This window comes from Chiroxiphia lanceolata, chromosome 9, assembly GCF_009829145.1.
Source record: "Chiroxiphia lanceolata isolate bChiLan1 chromosome 9, bChiLan1.pri, whole genome shotgun sequence".
Classification (NCBI taxonomy): domain Eukaryota; kingdom Metazoa; phylum Chordata; class Aves; order Passeriformes; family Pipridae; genus Chiroxiphia; species Chiroxiphia lanceolata.
The window spans coordinates 4,806,927-4,825,331 of NC_045645.1; the positions used below are offsets into that span (position 1 = coordinate 4,806,927).

At 45.0% G+C, this 18,405-nt stretch overlaps 2 protein-coding genes across 7 annotated transcripts in view; one reads left to right on the forward strand and one right to left on the reverse strand.

Moving 5' to 3' along the window:
- Positions 1–158: 158 nt before the first annotated feature.
- TOE1 (target of EGR1, exonuclease) lies at positions 159–4,670 on the forward strand. The gene is made up of 7 exons (XM_032696074.1): positions 159–303; positions 385–425; positions 519–615; positions 772–930; positions 1,211–1,470; positions 2,793–2,964; positions 3,717–4,670. The coding sequence occupies exons 1-7, from the start codon at positions 190–192 to the stop codon at positions 4,512–4,514; spliced, it is 1,641 nt and encodes a 546-aa protein (XP_032551965.1). The 5' UTR covers positions 159–189; the 3' UTR covers positions 4,515–4,670.
- A 609-nt stretch (positions 4,671–5,279) lies between these two features.
- The window catches only part of TESK2 (testis associated actin remodelling kinase 2), a 112,146-nt gene continuing 99,020 nt past the window's right edge, over positions 5,280–18,405 (reverse strand). For all 6 annotated transcript variants that reach the window (XM_032696069.1, XM_032696071.1, XM_032696073.1 and 3 more), the window contains 5 exons: positions 18,191–18,266; positions 16,489–16,572; positions 15,284–15,370; positions 11,899–12,034; positions 5,280–10,097 (listed from right to left, as the gene is read on the reverse strand). In XM_032696069.1, coding sequence (XP_032551960.1) covers positions 9,085–10,097; positions 11,899–12,034; positions 15,284–15,370; positions 16,489–16,572; positions 18,191–18,266 — 1,396 coding nt within the window. In that variant the 3' untranslated portion in view covers positions 5,280–9,084. The remainder of the gene's footprint in view (positions 10,098–11,898; positions 12,035–15,283; positions 15,371–16,488; positions 16,573–18,190; positions 18,267–18,405) is intronic.

Here is an 18,405-nt window from a genome sequence, read left to right on the forward strand (position 1 = left end):
AAACGCCCGTTTACTTAACCCAGAATTTCGGTTGAAAACGGATTTTGGGAACGGTAAAAAAGCCTCACCGGGGCCAGCAGGGGTCGCGCCGGCCGCGCGGGAGGGCGGGGCGGGGCGGGCGGGGCCCGCGGCGGGCGGGCGGCGGGGCAGGCGCGGCGGCAGAGGCCCGGGCCCCGCGCGGGCGCGGCCATGGCGGGCGCCGCGCGGGTGCCGGTAGTGGACGTGCAGAGCGACAACCTGGGCGAACTGTGGCCGTCCCTGCTGCTGGCGCTGCGCTCCGCCACCTTCGTGGCCGTGGACACGGTGAGCCGGGGCGGGGGCGCCGCCGGGGTGCGGCCGGGGCCGCGGGGCCGCTGACGGGTGTCTGTGTGTGTCTCCCCGCAGGAGCTGAGCGGTCTCGGCGCCAGGAAGTCGCTGCTGAGCCCGTGAGTGCCCAGCGGGGCCGGGGCGGGGGATGGGGGGGGGGGGGGGGCGCGGCCCTCGGTGCCGAGGGTTCACGCTCCGCTGTCCCGCCGCAGGTGCATCGAGGAGCGGTACAAGGCCGTCTGCAGCGCCGCCAGGACACGCTCCGTGCTGTCGCTCGGCCTCGCCTGCTTCAAGCAGCTCCCGGAGAAGGTGCGTGCGCGGGCCGTTTGCTGCTGCTCCCGCCTTCCCGGGAAGCAGCGGGGACGCGCCGGGAGTTGGGGCCCAACCCCCGCCCCGCCGAGCTGCCCCCGGGCTGTTCCGGCACCCCTGTGACCTGTCCGTTCTTTGTCCGCTCTCCCGGCGCAGTCCGAGAACACGTACCTGTGCCAGATCTACAACCTGACGCTGCTCTGCATGGAGGATTACGTGGTGGAGCCCCAGTCGGTGCAGTTCCTGGTGCAGCACGGCTTCGACTTCAACAAGCAGTACTCCCAGGGGATCCCGTACCACAAGGGCAACGACAAGGTACAAACCCAGCTCAGGCTGCTGGGAGGGCACTGGCTGCTCCTGCTCCTGAGTGAGGGTGGGCTCACACTGCGGCCCTGAGTGCAGCATTGCCCCTCTCACCTCCCTGCTGCTTCACACCCAGGCTGTCGCTTGGTGCAGTTGCTTTTCCAAATGTTTGTGTTTGTTCAGAGCAGGTCACAGATGTGAGCAGTGTTGTGCTGGCACAGGCTCTGAGGGCTCCCCAGGGTGGTGGCAGGCTGGGGTGCTGAGGCTCCCTGACTGATCCTTCCTCTTGCAGGGCAATGAGAGCCAGAGCCAGGGCGTCCGGACGCTTTTCCTGGAGCTCATCCGGGCGAGGAAGCCACTCATTCTCCATAATGGCCTGATTGACCTGGTGTTCCTGTACCAGTGCTTCTACGCCCACCTCCCCGAGAGCCTGGGCACCTTCACTGCCGACCTCTCCGAGATGTTCCCAGCAGGAATATACGACACCAAGTACGCTTCGGAGTTTGAGATGCGCTTTGTGGCGTCCTACCTGGAGTACGCCTACAAGAAGTGGTGAGCATCCCTCTGGTACTTAAGAGATCACAGGGGGAAGTCACTGTGTATTTGTTTTTCCAGGCAAGGGGGGCTGTGTCCTTTCATTGTCCCACTGCCTGTAAAAAGGTGCTTTTCAGGTGACCCATGCTCTGTTTCTGGTCTGGGTGCTGAGTGCACAGGGGTGCATTTTTTAATACACCTTTCCTCTCTGTTGGGTAGCTGCTGAAAGAGGATTTCAGACCTAGTGCCAGCAGAAGACTGACCACAGTGACCTGATCTGAGAACTAATTGGGTCGCTGCCTGGTTCTGGTCCAGCAGTGCCACAGGGTCACAGCAGAAACACACATCCCCTACGAGCTCAGAGAGCAAATCAAAACAGGGCTGCCCTGCAGGGTCTGCTGGTTATAACTCTGTTTTGTGAGGGGTGCTGCAGTTAAAGAGTGGGTGCTCCCTGCACCTCCTGACGCTGACCAGCTCTGTCACACGCACCTGCAGCCCGCTCCAAATCCCATCACTGCCTTCCAAGCGAGGGTTGTGCTCTTTTTCAGGACACCTGTCTGTGCTTTGCAGTCTGGCCCCACATTCTGCAGTCTCCACACAATCTAAACAAGCCCCTGGCAGTGCTATACAGCCCCTGGAATCTCCAAAAAGCTCAAGTCATGCTCTGCATAGAGGAGAAACAGTATTTTTAGTGACTGTTTTATCTCAGGAAATGCCACTTTGACAGGTCTGAAAACATTCAAGATGGTTGTTCGCAAAACATGAGAGTGCTTTGTTTTGACAAGATAAAAATACTTTTTAAACTGACCTCTTAAATGTTTTAACCCACAATTCTAGTTTCATGGAGCCTTCCAGAGGTTTTGGGCCTTTAAACCACCTCCTGGGACAAAACAGAGGTCAGATTCTTTTCTCATATGATGGAAACCCTTTCCTTTTCTGCATTGCCCAGGTTCAACCTGCCTGGGTGGTAATGCTTCATTTTGGGGTGTTTTTTTTGTTTGTTTTTTTTTTTGTCCATTAATAGTATGAAGACTAACAGATATGCTTCCCTTAGTATTCAAAATCAAACTATGGGCCACCTTCTCCCATAGCTTCACCAGCGACAGTTTTCCCTGTCTGTATACTGGCATAAGAAAAAACAACCTTTAAATCAGCACAGAAGCAACTACTTACTTAAGCTGCACTCCCAGGATTGAATTTCTTTCCAGCAAGCTGTGGAGCTCGGGGGCAGGAAACTCGTGGATCTGGGACTCAGTGGAGAGCAGGGAGTTTGTGCTGGCTCCACGCCATGGTCCCTTTGTGAGTTCCCCTCAGTAACTGTGTGCTCCTGTTTGTTCCAGCAAGAGGGAGAACTCCAAGCTGAAGGACTCCAGTGGGCAGCACCTCACCGTGGAGTTCTGCAACTACCCTGCCAACATGTCCCGATACATCGACTATCGCTGCTGCTCCCTGGAAGAGGAAAGCCACAACACAGGAGAGGGAAACAAGGTGCCTGTCTGTGAGAAATTTTCGGTAAGTAACCTGAATCCCAGCTTCCTTCATGGCTCCATGGAAAGAGGCACACCTGGCCAGAGCAGGAAGGGGTAGGGAAGCACGTGGGAACTTCCCCTCGCTTGTTTCACAGCAGAAGGAACATTTTCAAGCTTCAGGTGGCTTCATGACAGACAGGGCAACAGCACACTCTGCTTGGGAGGTGGGGAATTCTGCAGGCTATGTTAGATGGTAAGATTCAGAAGGAGATTCTATGGCTCTAAACAGCAGGATGATGTGAGTTAAGAGTACCCATTGCTTTTGGGGGAGGGATGCAAATTCTGTATTAGTTTGGCTTGTCCCTCAAGCAAGAAACACCACCTCTACCCTCCCCTGTATCTTGATTAGACATAAAAAAAAGTATTACCTGTCTGCAGGTTCTGGCACTGTAGCACAGGGTGACCCACAGCACCTCCTGGTGCTGCTGCAGTAGCAAAGAGCCTGTCCCATCAGATTGGAACTGGCTTCAGGTGCTTCATGGAGAAAGGAGCTCTTCCTGATATTTCACATTCTGTCACAGAACAACACAGGCTGGGGAAATCTCTGGAATTTTCTCATCCAGCAACCAACTCAGTGTTGCTCAGGGACTTTAACTGAGCACAGTGTTCCTGATCCAGCCTCTCAAGCCCTTGGTGGAGGGGAATAATTAGCTCTGCTCCATGTTATGGTGAGCGCTGCCCTAACCAGGAAGAGGGAGGCTAAGACTTTCTCTCTCTCTCTCTCTCTCTCCTTAGGCCTATGGCTGGTGTCCAAAAGGGGTGAAGTGTCCACAGTCTCATAACATCGATCTCATCATTGATGAGGATGACAAGCTTTGGGAGAAGCGAAAGAAACGGAAGCACAGATGGAAGCATCGGAAGAACACAAAAGCATCTGCAAAGGTGTTCCTAGAGGAAAGCTCAGGGGAAAAAACAGAGCAAGCTCAGAACGGGGAGGAGGGACCACCACAGAAACAGAGCTGCTTTGAGCCTGCAGCTGCCACAGAGCTGGCAGCAATCGCACCCAATGGAGAGGGCAGGCCCCTGGAGGAGAACTCCATGGATGTGGAAACAGAGGTCAACTCAGACACCAGCACACAGTGGGAAGAGAATCTGGGGAGCACTGAAGGAACTGCTGTCCAGGTAGCAGTTGCCCTGAGCCATTCTGCCAAGGGCAATGCCTCTGACAGTGACCAAGTGGAGAGGAAGCCAGAGGTTCCTGCTGAGTTGGGCTCAGTAAGTCACCCAGACATCCCCGAGACTGAAGCAGCAGGTGCTGCAGGAAAGGAAAAGCAAACCCGTGTCCCTCCTTCCCAGGGGGGCACACACCGAGCTGGCTTTGACGCATTCATGACTGGCTATATCATGGCTTATGTCTGGATGCTCAAGCAAGGGAAAAACACAGACACTGGAGCAGGGCCCTGGTTGCCAGACTGCCATAATAAACTGTACCTCAGCGGGAAATCGGTGCCACTGCAAATTGTGAAGAGCTTGTTTTCTAAATCTTCCAAAGCCCACAGCGAGAAGATAAAGTTGGCCTGGGACAGTGCATAGAACTACAGAGCTCCTCACTAAACTGATTTTTTTTTTCCCCTTCAAGTTTTGAAGCCCTTTATTCCATCAAGTCCTTTATTTCATCACCAGAAAGGGAACGAGTTCCTTGTTTCTGTTTTAACATCTGACCAATTAAATTGCTCTCAGCTGGAGTTCCCCCTGTGTTCCTTAGCAGCATGTTGGGATGTGAAGGCAGTGGTGAGGCTGAAGAAGGGGGAGGAGAAGTGCACCTTTGGTTACAGCACATCCAGATGAGAACCTCTTCTCCTACAGGAGAGAGGGGAAGGAGAAAGTTTCTCCCAGATGGACCAGCTGATTCTAGTGCAGGCTAACAGCATGCAGAACCAAGCCATAGCAGGTCATCAGCCTTCTGGCAAGGGGAGATGCAGTGAAGGTGAAAGCCAGATGTGGTCCTGAGAAACTGCACAGCTTCCTGTGCTACTGAAGCTGTTTAGGGCTAGAACAAAGCAGCCACCATGGCAAACTCCCTGCAGGCTGCTATCAAAAGCTATGGCCTGCTCTTCTGGGCACTGTAACCCAGAGCAGTAAACAAAAAATCTTTGATTCTCATGAATTTAATAGTGCAACACTTCAGTAAGATGCAGGAGAGAAATAACACTGACTGAGGATGATTCCTTGTTTATAATTCAGCACTGAGTAATAGCAAATACAATTTCAAGCCAGGTATTGATGGCATTTGTAGCTTAAGTAAGCATTCGAGCCAGCTTTTTTAACCTAGAATTGTCCTCTTAATGACAAGACTCAGGCCTTGATTTAATTTTTATTTTGAAAGCAAGTTGGGAAAGTTTACAAAACCTGACCAAGAAAAAAATTATGAAAATATTTAACTGGATTCATCTTTGGTTACTTCTTATTGCAGTTCCAATAAAACATACACCATTTCTATAGTTCAAAAAAGTCAGAAGGTCAATCAACATAAAAACAAGACGTGCTTTCTTTACATATTCATAAATATCCGCAATATTAGAAAAGTTGTTTCGCAAAGATCTCTTTTTCTGGCAGTGTTAACTTACTATTATACACAGGCTACAAACCTCTTCCTAAGCCTTTAATTACAAGTTGAGCTATTTACAGTCTGCAAAATATTAAGACGTAAAACTCCTTCATAAATACGAAAATAGATCATCTCGCAAAGGTCTTTATACTTAATCAAATATCTGGCTGCCCCTCCTCCCAAAAAAAAAAAAAAGTTATTTGTTTTGCATAGAAATGTAGTGACATGCAATATAAACAATAGCATTAAGTGCAAACAGGAATTATTCAAGTGTCTTTAGTTGTACTGGCAAAAAATACCAATGCTCTGTTACACATAACACATCAATGCCTCTCCAACAAGTACAAGTCTGCTGCAGCCCCTTTGGCTGCGCTGCTTTTGAAGGGCAGCAACTCACATGCATTCTCTGGGCTGCGTTTCATCAACCTGCAACCACAACGAAAATAGCTTATAACAGACATTTAAATGAATTCAATACAGAGAGATTTAAGGTGAATTTAAAACATCTTTGATCTCGTCACGGAGATGCGTAGCAGGAACGGCTCCCGTAGAGTTGAAATCACGGTAAAATCCAATCACAGTAAAACTCTGTCGCATCACTGTAAAACAAGGAGTTTGCTAACCACATGTTCATCAGTAGCTGTCAGAAAATGGCCCCCTGTCAAAAAGCAACCTCAGGTAGGCAGAAAACCTAGTAGTAGTTGCTAGGTGCAACCTAGATTCAGCTTTACGCAACCAAAGGGATGAGACGCAGTGAGTTCCAACTGCATCCAGACCCCAGGAAATACTGGGTTTCAGCAACCACTTAGCTATTTCTAAAAATTACTTCTTACTCCAGTTTCATACACATGCCTCTTCCCATGCAGACCAAGAATCCAGGAAAGGCCTGAGCTGCTAGTCCTTGGAATTTCTCTTTCTGACATCTCCACCTCCGTACAAAGAGCCAGAAAAGTCGACAGACGTGCCCAATGCACGTCAGCTGGTTGTGCTTAGAGCGGACATTTAAGAAAAGAAAACTTTTAGCCATGCTGCTTTGTAAGAGCTGTTCAGGGCAGGGAAACATTGTAAGAGTGGTGTAAGAGAACAGATGAGGTCACTGCAATGGGTGCCACAGAGGGCAACAGGCTTCGTGATGAGGTGTCAGCTGACAGCCAGGGCTCCCAGGAGCCACAAGGCAGCCAGAGGTGTGCGTGTGCTCTCTGATGAGGCTGCAGGCAGCTCCAGGATGCTGGGCAGCTTCCCTCAGCCTGGTGATCCAAAAGTAAACTACTCATTATTGCTTTTTTTTTTGTCTGAAGTCACGCACCTAAATGCACCTTGTGACAACAGAAGCTGGTGCTGATGGTTTCCCTCCCGGAAGATTACAATTGTATCAAAGATAAAAGTATTAAAAAAAAAAAAAAGAAAAGAAAAAGCAAGCAGGCATAAGGCAGGCAACTCTGGCAATCAAGTTCTGCTGTTTCTCTGTCCTCAAAGGAAGTTACACACAACACAGTGCCAGCTGTACAAGCTGCTCTGCACTCTGCAGACACGATACAGAATCCAGACTATTCTACAGATCAGCACCTTCAAGAGGCAGAGGGGTGTGGGCCAAAAGGGGTGATCTTAATGAGCACAGGCATTTTCTCTTTCAAACTGCCAACAGCTGCCTAATCTGAATGGACTGTGCTACATAACTCAGCAACACTGGGTTTCTCATTAAATTCATTGCAGCCACTGCAAAGGGAGAACCACTGCTCAGGTTAACACACACTTCACAAGACGGAGTCATAATTGTAACTCATGGAATAATTACCTACACCTCTGGAAAGATAAAAGAAAGAACTAAGGCTTTCTCCAACCTTTCTTTGAGATGGGAGAAGAGTAGAAATAGTCTGGCTTCCATCAGAGACTAGCTTACATTATCCATCCTTACAAGAGAGCAGGAAGAGTGTGTAACAGGCTACCTAGATGAAATTCTGGACTCTCTGCTGCATCACCATCTGCTCAGCAGGCATGCAATGCATACCTCACTTAGGAATGATAATATAGGTTAAAAAAAAACCCCATAAAATAAAATCCCATATTGTTGGGATGATGATAATGGAAAAGGATGTTGCACAAACCTCATCACAGAACAAGCTTGCCCCACACATCACGTCCCAGAGCGGGGATCACTGATGCTGGTTCCAGCAAGCAGCATTAAAGCTCATGTTGCTGCTTCTTTCACATGTACCTGCTGGTGAAGGGAAGTAAAAAAAATAATATCAAGAAATAAAAAGATCATCCTATTTAGTGACAGGAGAAGCCAAAAACGACAGCAGCTTCTTTCTGTAGAGGGGAAAAAAAAAGTTAATTTGGGACAAGCTGATTTTCTTTAGTTTGACAATTCAAAGCCCTCCTGTGAGTCATCCTCTCTAAGAGCACTTGTGTGGCCACAACACTGCTGGCAACTTCCCCTGAGCAGGGGATCACTGTCTTCTGTCAAGCAGCTGGTTTTAAGTGAGGAGCCATCATTACTGCAGTGGAATCAGTGAGATGGGATGTTGTACCAGAGAGGGAGGTGAATGTGACCCTTCTAGCTTAGTGGTAATAGTCAACTGTGGTGTAGCTATTGTATTTAAAGATTCTGCAGGAACAGATCATGATGTTCATTCAGTTCTTCAGAGATAAGAGCACATCCACACACCCCCTCCAAAAGCTCAGTACAACTAGTTACTCTTAAGGGCAGTTTCTTCAGAAGCCCAGAAATCACAATGCCTGGAATATGGCTCTCTGTGCCCTGGGCAAATCTTCTCCACATTTGGGCTGAGATACATGAAGAGCTGTACAAGGAAGAGAGCTTCCCTGCACTAATGCATTAAACATCATTACCAAATCCCAAGGGAAAATGAAACACCAGGGAACAGATTCTTCTTGTTAATTGCAAAGTATTTGTCATGTGACTCAGCCCACAGATTGTGACCAGCATGAGGGGTTTTGTTTTTGCTGCTTTTGAATGAAGAGCTTGTTTAATGCTGCAACAGCATTCACAGCAGCTCTGGAACCAGAGAGCATTCCTATCTGCTCAACATAGCTCTGAAAGACCTCTGTGCCTGTTTCTAAAACAGAGGCTCCAACTCACGTGCACTGCTGCAGAATTAATGAAAAATCTGCAGTGGCTTAGAGCAGCTGGTCAGTCAGAGAAAGAGGGAAAACCTAAGGGTCATTCTTTCTACTCTACATGGAGCTTAAGGCCTTGAAATACTCCATGCTGGAAATCCAGGTCAAACTGTTTACACGGTGCCTGCTCTGGCTGCTGCCTCTTGGAAAGGCTGTGGGGCTCACATGGCCATTCTGGCTGGAGTAGTTCCCCCTCCTATAGTAAATCAGGAATGGGAATAAGCACAGTTTGAAATAAAGTTTTATAAAATAATCAGTCTGTCCAGATACTGTCTGCAGCAATCTGTTTGACAGGCAGCTCCCACCATCTGCTGAGTCTCTTTCAAACGTGAAACCCAGCACTTGAGAAAAACAGAGTTTAAGCAACTGGGAACAACTGTTCCCTCAAGGACATGTTCAGTTTGAGCCCTCTCTTCATATGTCACAAGTTGACTCTGTGCTGCCACTTGCTGAGATGCTGGAGGAGGTCTGAGGCAACAGGGCAGGACTGTCTCCATCCTGTTCCCTGAAGGGCCATGCCTCTCTTTTCAGCTCGTTGGAAGGACTAACACTGAACAGAGGCTTTGTGGACTCTAACAGAGTAATTTTCAGTAGATCATCTTCCACCTCCATCTCTTCAGATGGGAGACAGCCTGCAAACACTTGTGAGGAGCCACGTCCCTCAGAGTTCACTGAATTCTCAACTGGGAGCTTTTTGTAAGATAGAGGCTCAGGCTGGGCCAGCACTAATGGTTGGTTACACGCTGGAGCTCCACACGTGTTCTCAACAAGGCAAAACCCATTTTCCTCCTGGGCCACTGGCCCATCTGAACAGTCCATATCCTCTTCTTGTCCTGGTGCAAGAAGAAATTCTGGTCTGTGATGCTTGGCGTGAAAGGGGGGAATCTCTGACACACCATATTTACTGCTACTCAGGAGTTTTTGCCGAACCTCTGCACCAAGCTGGGCTGGGTCACACCTGCCAACGGTCGAAGACAGTCCTCCAAACAGGCCATATTCCTTGTGTGGTAATTCAGGAGAGAGTGGAAGCGATCTGCATCTCCTCCCAGGAAGCAGGGAAAATTCCTGCCAGTCTGTGCTGTAGGCCTGCTGGAAGTGGGACTGGCTGGCTTTCAGGCCCCCGCCTGCCTCTGGAGAGTACAAGTCAAACACGAGGGAAATCACAGACTTGCTTGGCATGTCAAAGAATTTGATCTTCCCTCCCTTGAGGTCCTCCCGGGCACTGAAGGGATTCACTTTCCGGCCTAACCCTTTGTTTGGTGTATAGTAGGGGTCCTGCACGTTTATCTTCCTGGAAGGCTTGCGGGAGAAGATATCCGACTGGCTGCGTGACAGCCAGATATTCCGACGGGGACGGGGTGACTTGGGTGGGATCTTATCATCCAAGGAACTCAAACGTTTTACTCCTGGTCCTTTTTCAATTGATCCTGAGTAGAAAAAGAGAAACACTCTTAGCTTAAGAGAAGCTCTATACAGCTGTATGTCTGCTTGCTCACAGAGCCTTCATGACAACTGTAAAGAAAAAAAGCTGCATTTCTGATGTTCCAAACTATCTTCCCAAAGCACATGTCTGCTCCTTCCTTATGAGTTCCTGCACAGACACAAGTACACCATTCTCTTCTCAGTGTATTTTAGAGCCCCTTCAAACCTCCTTGCTGCCAGTACACTGCCACAGCAGAGACGGCACAGGGTGTTAGAGAAGAACAATTTGCACGTTTCTAGATTTATCGTCCTGGCTTCCAGCAGAGGTTGCCCAAGATCTGTTGGTGATACTGGCCATAAAAGAGAACAAGTACAAAACTTAGTTGCCGAAGGAACTGGGATTTTTTTCACCATGATAGAAAAAGTCTTAAGACCAAAATAAATGCCCCTCCTGGTACCATGAAGATTTTAAATAATTCCATCGCAGCCTTCATTCAGTACATTATCCAACACAAAACTAGGATACTAGGGGTATGTGATTGTTTGACCCTGATGAACAGGAGTTTTAAAGTTGTCCATATGCATGTGTATTTGCACACACACACACCCCACACACATATATATATAAATAAAGCTGTATCACTAGAACAGGTTGGGAAAACGGTAGATGCTAACACTGACTGTTTGGAACATCCACCTGCCACTGGCTCTCAAGGTGTCTTTGAAGAGCTGTGTTAGAGCCTTAACAAAAGAATATAAAGAAGTGATATCTCCTTTTGATTACCATTTCCAGAATAAGCACATATGGATTTTCACTTTCCCCTCTAAATACTGCCACAGTTTAGACTGCAGTCATTCCATGTAGGAAAGAGTACACAAGTCAAAGAACAGCATGTAACACTTCTTCAAGAAGTACTTGTTTTGTACATGCACTCCAAGGGGAGAATGCCAAAAATGTGAAAAAAGAAAAACCCAACCCAAACCAAACCAAAAATCTAAACAAAAAAAAACGTTTTCCTTTTTAACTCACACCTCTTTTAGATGCTTTCCAGGTCTGGAGAACCAGCACATGCATTAACTGTATGTGGTTTGAAATAGAGAATAATCATTGCAATCTAAAACCATACTACAGATTGATGGCTATGTATATGTGTTGCATATTTATATATACACACGATATGAGAAACTATCTTTACTGTACTCTAAGTTCCCAATGCCAGAAGTGTACTAACATAAGAGACACCCAAGTCAGAATATGGCCCAGGCTACCAGAGTTTGCTCCCCACACCAGGTGGCACCAGACAGCTTTAGAGAAAACCTTTCAAGGCCAAGCAGACTTGGGATTCATCTTTTCCCATCTTTCAGAGTATTTTATAATACTCTTGCATCTTCTGTGCTCTTCCTCCTGAAGGAATTTAAGAAGCTTCTAAACGTTACATGTAACATACACCAAAGAAATTATGCATATGTACTAAGTAGGGCAGGGATAAATAAAAAGTTGATGGATTTTCATATACTATTAGCAACTTACAAAACCATTCCCAAATGAACTCTAAATTTCCTCTGCAGAGCTAGTGGGCAAAACCTCATGAGGCACTTTAAGAAACAGTTAGCTGTTTTTTCCCCAAAGGACACTGTAGTGCAAAGTACACAGCATTGCTCCAGAATAATTTTCAAGGTTCAATTAAATTTTTCATAAGGTGTAAATAATACCACATATAGCTGAAATCCCAGGTTTCAAAATATGAAGCATTGTACCCTCTTGCTATTAGCATGCAGCAATATTTGTACATTACAGACACTTACCTTTTGGTTTTCTTTCACTGTTGTCAAGGTTCAAGAACTTTCTCTCTCTCTCAGAGTCCTCATTTTTCAGACGGTTTAACATTTCCTCCAGTGTTTTGACAATATCAGCAAATGAAGGACGCAGCTTTGGATCCATCTGTGAATGGACACAAATCAAATAAGTTCATGTGGGTTTGTCCATGCTATTCTGCTCACACAGTGGACAGAGAGAGGGACAATCTGAAGAAACTAAGGAAATTCAAGACTGTTTTAAGTGTGTTATCATTGCAAAGTGGCATTTCTGTCTATCATATTTCTCACATTTAATTATCAATTTGTAAACATTATATGCAGAGGATGAATTTTAAACTGACAAGGTGGGAATCTGTCAGATTCATGGCTCGTGATGGGGCTTTGTTTGTTTTGAACAGCTTGAATAGTTCAAGATTTCTTTCTAGACTCTGGTTATCAGAGAGAGATTATGTACTAACATTACTTCAAAAGGGTTATACAGAGCAACATGGCTATGTCATTCTTTAAAAGTTTGTAATTCTTCTATCATCTCCCTGTGGCTTTGATTAAAACACACCTAAATGGCATTGCTGAAAATGCATCTTTCTATCTGCTAATCAGCCTTACCACTTGATGTACTGGTCTGTCTTGCAAGGAAGCAAGACTGGTTATATAATTTGACCAAGTAATATATTAGAAAAAAAAAAACTCAGATAAAACATTCCCCCCTGTATCAGTTTGAATTTCTCAATAAGTATTTAATTATCCACTCTAGCAGAAACGGAACTCTAAACAAAGAGCAACACTAAAACTGAACTACAGGCCAAGAAGTTTAATTTAAGATAGTAACTTAGAAGGCATTTCATAATTTTGAACATCGACCCTGTATATATGTTACAGGTTTAACTACTGTAGGTATCGGTATCTAATTCAGCAGCTGAAAGTTAACCTCATTACAGTAATAACAAAATATTCTGCTTGACCTGATTCCTGTTTCCAGCCTTCTAAAGGCTTTTTCAGAGTGGGCAAGCCCAGACAGATCTCACCTCTACAATGGGAACAGTGGTGCTTTGTGCACAACAAACCTCCAAGACCTCCCTCGTACTGCCCTGCAGGTCCTACGAGATGGATCTTTCTGAAAAGAACTGGTATGATCAGCAATGCCAGAACACCTTCCAGCAACACAGGGTGAAGGGCTAAAAATTCACATGTACAGTAATAAAAACCAACCAAACAAATCGCACTTGAAGAGCTCAAGAGCAGCAAGAAAGTTGTTCTAATGCAGCAGCTGGAATTTCCTGGCATTGGAAAACATTTTTCTGCTTTCCCTGCTTCACTGAAAGAGTAGGGCAGGGGCAACACTGAAGCACACACTGTACTCTGACAAATTTACTAATTTGGGAAGCTTAAGGAGCTGTTGCAAGCTACAGAAAGTTAGAGGAAATAAAAGGGGCTCTCTGGCTATTTTAATTTATGCTAGGTAAGATCCAGGACAAAGGCACCCATGGAAAAGTTACTCAGAGCACCATTTGCCTCTTCCATCCCTGAGCAGCCCAGATTCTGCTCAAATGGAATAAAAGATTCTTCCTCAAGGCAGCAGTTGCCCACAGCTCAGCTCGTGATGGTAAACTTTTTGCATGATCATTTATGATTATGTTTACTAAGTATAGACACAAATAGGCTTATAGTTGTTGGGGAGCCTTCCCTGAAGGTACTTATTTAAAAAACCCCACACTTTATAACAGCAAATTAAAGACATTTTAATCCACTATTCATACATGTCAGTATGACTTTTTTTTTCTGGTTTTCTTACATACCCTAAAACACGTTTCCTGGCTGTAGAAAACCCCAGGGCTTTGCACATTAGTTTGCACATTACTTCAGCTGATCAGCTGGATACAGTTCACATTTTGTTGACCTACTAAATAATAAAAATGTCCATGTCTAAGAGCAAATTATCACACTAATCACCTATTGCTGAAGCACAGCATGCTTAGGAAAATGTAAGAAAGACTTATCTGTTTATCCCCTCTTTCCTTCTACTAGCTGAGTGCTAAGTGAATTCCAGCATGGCCCATGCTGAAATCAGCATATTAATGGCTAGATCACATGAAAGTAATTTACATTTCAATTTGGGGAAGGGATATTTATTACACAAGAATCAGCATTTGACAATCAGTAGGAGAAAATCCTTTTTCTCTGACCACACCAAATTCTTACATGAGAATACAAGGTCACTGCCCCTTCCTTCACGAGCAATTGTTCTCCGAGTTTCTGTGCTGAGAAATTGCTTTGAATCATGCACCATGTGTTTGGATGCAGTACCATTTCTGGAGTCTACAGGTGGGAGTTGATATTTCCCAAGTCAAATCCTACCTCTAGCCAAAACCTTTAGCACTCATGTAACCAAAACACTTCATGAACATGAGTCAGATGTACCAATGTCCTGGTGAAACAAGCTCTGCTGTACTAAGGTGAAACTACAGGAGTGAAGTAGCTTGTCCACAGTAAGTTCCACAAACATTTTTAGAATTAAATTATGCTATCTGGTGTCAAGAGCAGCAGTCATGCCCCCAGTCTCACCTTTACACCGTGCTCTCCTGAAGCGTGTGCATTTGCACTAATACAAAGGAGACAGAGCTCAGGCCAAAAATAAGCATCAAGAGCACAAAGAGATGAGACTTCTCTTACAAGCACTCACTTGGACACAGGGCTGGTACTGGTTCCAGTATGGTCTGGTTGTGAGTCCCAGGCAAAGTTTTGTGCAATAAAACTTTAAGAAGTTGCCTCAACTTAAGTTGTGCAAGCTGGACAGTCTCAACTTCATCTGAAACTAGTGGCAGCTCAGGTTCTCTTATTTCATATAAACCAGCTTACTATACAATACTAGCAACTCTGTTACTGGATAACCAACAAGAGAGATCTACTTCCTTGGAATTTTCACAGTGAGGAGCCATGAAGGTATCCAGAGTAGTTTAATGCTTGCCCTCGGATTGTTTGTCCCCTCTGTTTGGGAGGGCAGCTCAGAACCCTTTCTTCACAGCTCAGTAGGTCTGTACACAATAACAGCTGCATTTTGTCAGCCCAAGGGTTACCCAGTTTCAAGAGCACCCAACTGGTTATGATCAGCCTGAGCAGCCTGCAAGAAGCTGTTCAGTTCTGTTTGCTTGGCATGACAGAACACAGAATTGCAAAAACACAAGATATACCTTTTTGCAAGGGGAAGGGAAGGATTATAAAAACTGCAAGGGACTTTCTGGGCTATCAGAAGGCACTGCTGTTATAGGTAGGCTCTTCAAGCCTCTTCTGTAAATGCTTTAAGCTCTATCTTCAAAAGCCAGAGGGATTTAGAGAACTCTAGTTTAGGCCTCTCCCCTTCAAGTAAGATACTCACGTTACAGCAGTTGAAGGCCAGCTGGAGGAAGTCAGGAGGACAGTCTCCCACCATGTGCTGGAAGGAATCATAATCTAATCCAAAATTCTGTACAAACAAAAACACAACACAGAGATATAAGTGAGGTCTGTTATCTGGCCCAAAGCATCTTCTTTTTAGGGGAACCCTACGTGGAGTTATCAGGAATAGCCAGGAACACCATCTCAACAACCACATGCAGACAATTTTAAGAAAACTTCATGCACACTCTGAACTGCAGCATTCCCAGTGGGGATTACTGATACAGGATACCTGTAAGAGAATGGACTGACTTCAAAGCCCATCCTTCTTCCTGCATTCAACTGCAATCCATTGCAGTTAAATGTTGCCTGTGTGGATCTGGAAACAATCTCTTATACTGTAATGTTTCACCGTGGTGACTTTCACAGTGCAAATTAACAGCCTGCTATAAAACCAGAGACTCTGCTATGATGAAAATGTATCAGTTAAAATGGTTAACTTTTCTGTGGATGACAGACTGGTAATACAAGTTATCCAGTTCCTTAAGTGCATGCCTATAAAATGTGAAGGCCAGAGAAGCAAAAGAATTTTACTTACTGCAGTTTGAGACCTAAACGATTTCACATTTTCAGAACAAGAAAACAACAGACAATTTGGAAGAGCCCCCCAGAGGGCCAAAAGCTGCCCTGCAGATGTGACTCAACCAAAAGGCAACTGAAGAAAGTAAGAAGTATCTTTGATTAGTCAATTATAGCTCAGATCCACAGTGCTTAGCAGAGTCCATGCAAAAATAAGAGTGAGCTTATTTTAGCTGCTGTTAACCCAGGTCCTGCCCCTTTCACAAGGAGGGGCTTCTTAGTGGATGCAGTGTGCCAAAAGTGCCCTGTTCTGACCCTGGCAAGAAGTCTACATGAGCTATCACTCCACAAAAGGAAGAGTTTGCATTGCAGTGCTCTCAATGTTCTGCCAGTTAGGGGCAGAAAAGAATTCCCATGAGGATCGCAGCTGCACCAAGTCTCTGGGAAAGTGTCTTCAATGGAGCTTCCTACAATAACAGCATAGAAGAACAAAAGCCTTTTACAGGCTATTTTTAATGTAGCACCTATTCATCGTATCTTTGGCAGCAGTGCCAGAAGTTCTAAAGGCCAGGCCTTTATCATGGCAGACTCACCACCTCCCACCAGTGTTATAAATGTACCACGTACCTCTGTGCGAGGGAGATAGTCTGGATCTGCCTGTATTCTTGCTATAATCTCACACAGAATTATACCATAGGAGAACACATCTGCCTGAGAGAGAAAAAAAAAATAATTAATAGACACATGGTTCAGTTATGAATACTGAGTGTTCTTATCTGCCCCAGAGTCTCTCCTCACCCCAAATGGCTATCAGGGAACAACTAAACTGGCACCACAGCCTCACAACACCGAGTAACTGCATTATTAGCCAACATTTTCCACGTGAAGAAACACATGCTCACAGTAAAGCATTCTTGTTGCATAAACAGCAATAGTAACTTTAAAACTCTTTCAAGAATAAAAGAGAAAACCCACCAAACCACTCTTAATTCAGCAGCGTGAAAACAAAACAAACAAAAAAAATAATCCTTCCTTGCATAAAGAATGGTGAAGTTGCATTTGATGTCCTACAGATGGGAATAATTAGCCAAAACCGTGACATGCCTATATATCACTGTGGTTAGAAAAACAGGTTTAGAATACACATGATCAAAGCTTATCCAGAACATTAATACTGCTTTTAAGAAAAATTACAGTTGTCTCTTCTCAGGGTTCAATACCTCTGGAGAAAACAGTGTCTTCCCAAAGCTCAAGATATCCAGCAGCACTGTATGCCAGCCTCAATTTCCATGACACTCAGCAATCACTTATCTGACTACCCCTGGAGCTGCACAGTTCCTCAGATTTCCACCCACCTGAGTTTTTCACGTAAAAAAATTTAGGAAAACACGGAATACAAGTCTACAGAGCAGAAGCTTGCATCCCTCATCCCTTACGTATCAGCCAGGCTTACATGATACCTTTCATGCTGATGAGGTGTAAGACCTGCTTCCTCTATGCCCCAGAGTTGGTGAAGAATGTGGCACCACAGATTTGGGTACTTTGTTATTAATTTAGGTCAATTGTAACTCTTTAAAAAGCTTTGAAATGGTAATTATTACATTAATTATTGAGGTAGCTATTGCTTTCCTGCAAGTTAAAACTACTACCAATTAATAGATTATTGACTAGTTATAAAGAGGTACAGGATGTGGGTTTTATCACAGAAAAGCTGCACTGGCAGGGCTGAAGTAACGGAGAGAAAATCTTGTGTACAGAAGAGCTTGATTTAAAATACTGTTTCCAAAATCCAGTGCGATCTGATCCTCCCCTAAAAGAAACATTTCCCAATGACACAAATAGGAAAACTAGTAAATACCTGTGGAGAGCATTTTTATCTTATCAAGAAATCTTACCTTAAGAAATGCTGATTTATATATATACACATATACACACACATAATTGTACAAGTTTACATACAGGTTTTTACTTCTACCCAGATTTCACTAGTGTATGGGAAGCAACTTCACTACATTTCTCTTGAGACTTGGTTAAATGAAATTGTGTTACATCAACAAACCATTATCCTATTTTGGCATGTGGGGTGTTTCAGAATGGAAATAGCATCACAGAGAACAATCCTAAATCTAATTCTATTTCCAGGTAAGATTACACACCGTGAATTAAAAATATTAGCTATTCAACTCTCACTCTCCCTAAATCTGAATGACCTGAGTACAGAAGTGTCACAAGTGAAAACAGCAAGTTTTATTATTATTGAAATTCTAAACCTTGCATACAGCTACTGAAGAGAAATACCTGACAACTAACATTTATATCATGTACCTACCTTTTCATTGTAGGGCTCATCTCTGAGAACTTCTGGTGCCATCCAGAAGGGTGAACCCACCACTGGTAACTTCTCACTATATAGATATGGGATAGATGGGGAGGAAGAGGGGAGAAGGGTGGAGGGAGAGAGGAAAGAACCATTAATTAAATGCTCAAGCATTGCTATTAACTTTCCCAATCAATAACTCATATTTTATTTCTAGTTTTTAAGTG

What these genes read in the sequence shown, in the direction of transcription:
- TOE1 (XM_032696074.1), top strand. Translation starts at nt 190, where the DNA reads ATGGCGGGCGCCGCGCGGGTGCCGGTAGTGGACGTGCAGAGCGACAAC. An exon ending in ACCACAAGGGCAACGACAAG is followed by an intron (nt 931 to 1,210) that starts GTACAAACCCAG and finishes TTCCTCTTGCAG; the next exon opens with GGCAATGAGAGCCAGAGCCA. An exon ending in CTGTCTGTGAGAAATTTTCG is followed by an intron (nt 2,965 to 3,716) that starts GTAAGTAACCTG and finishes CTCTCTCCTTAG; the next exon opens with GCCTATGGCTGGTGTCCAAA.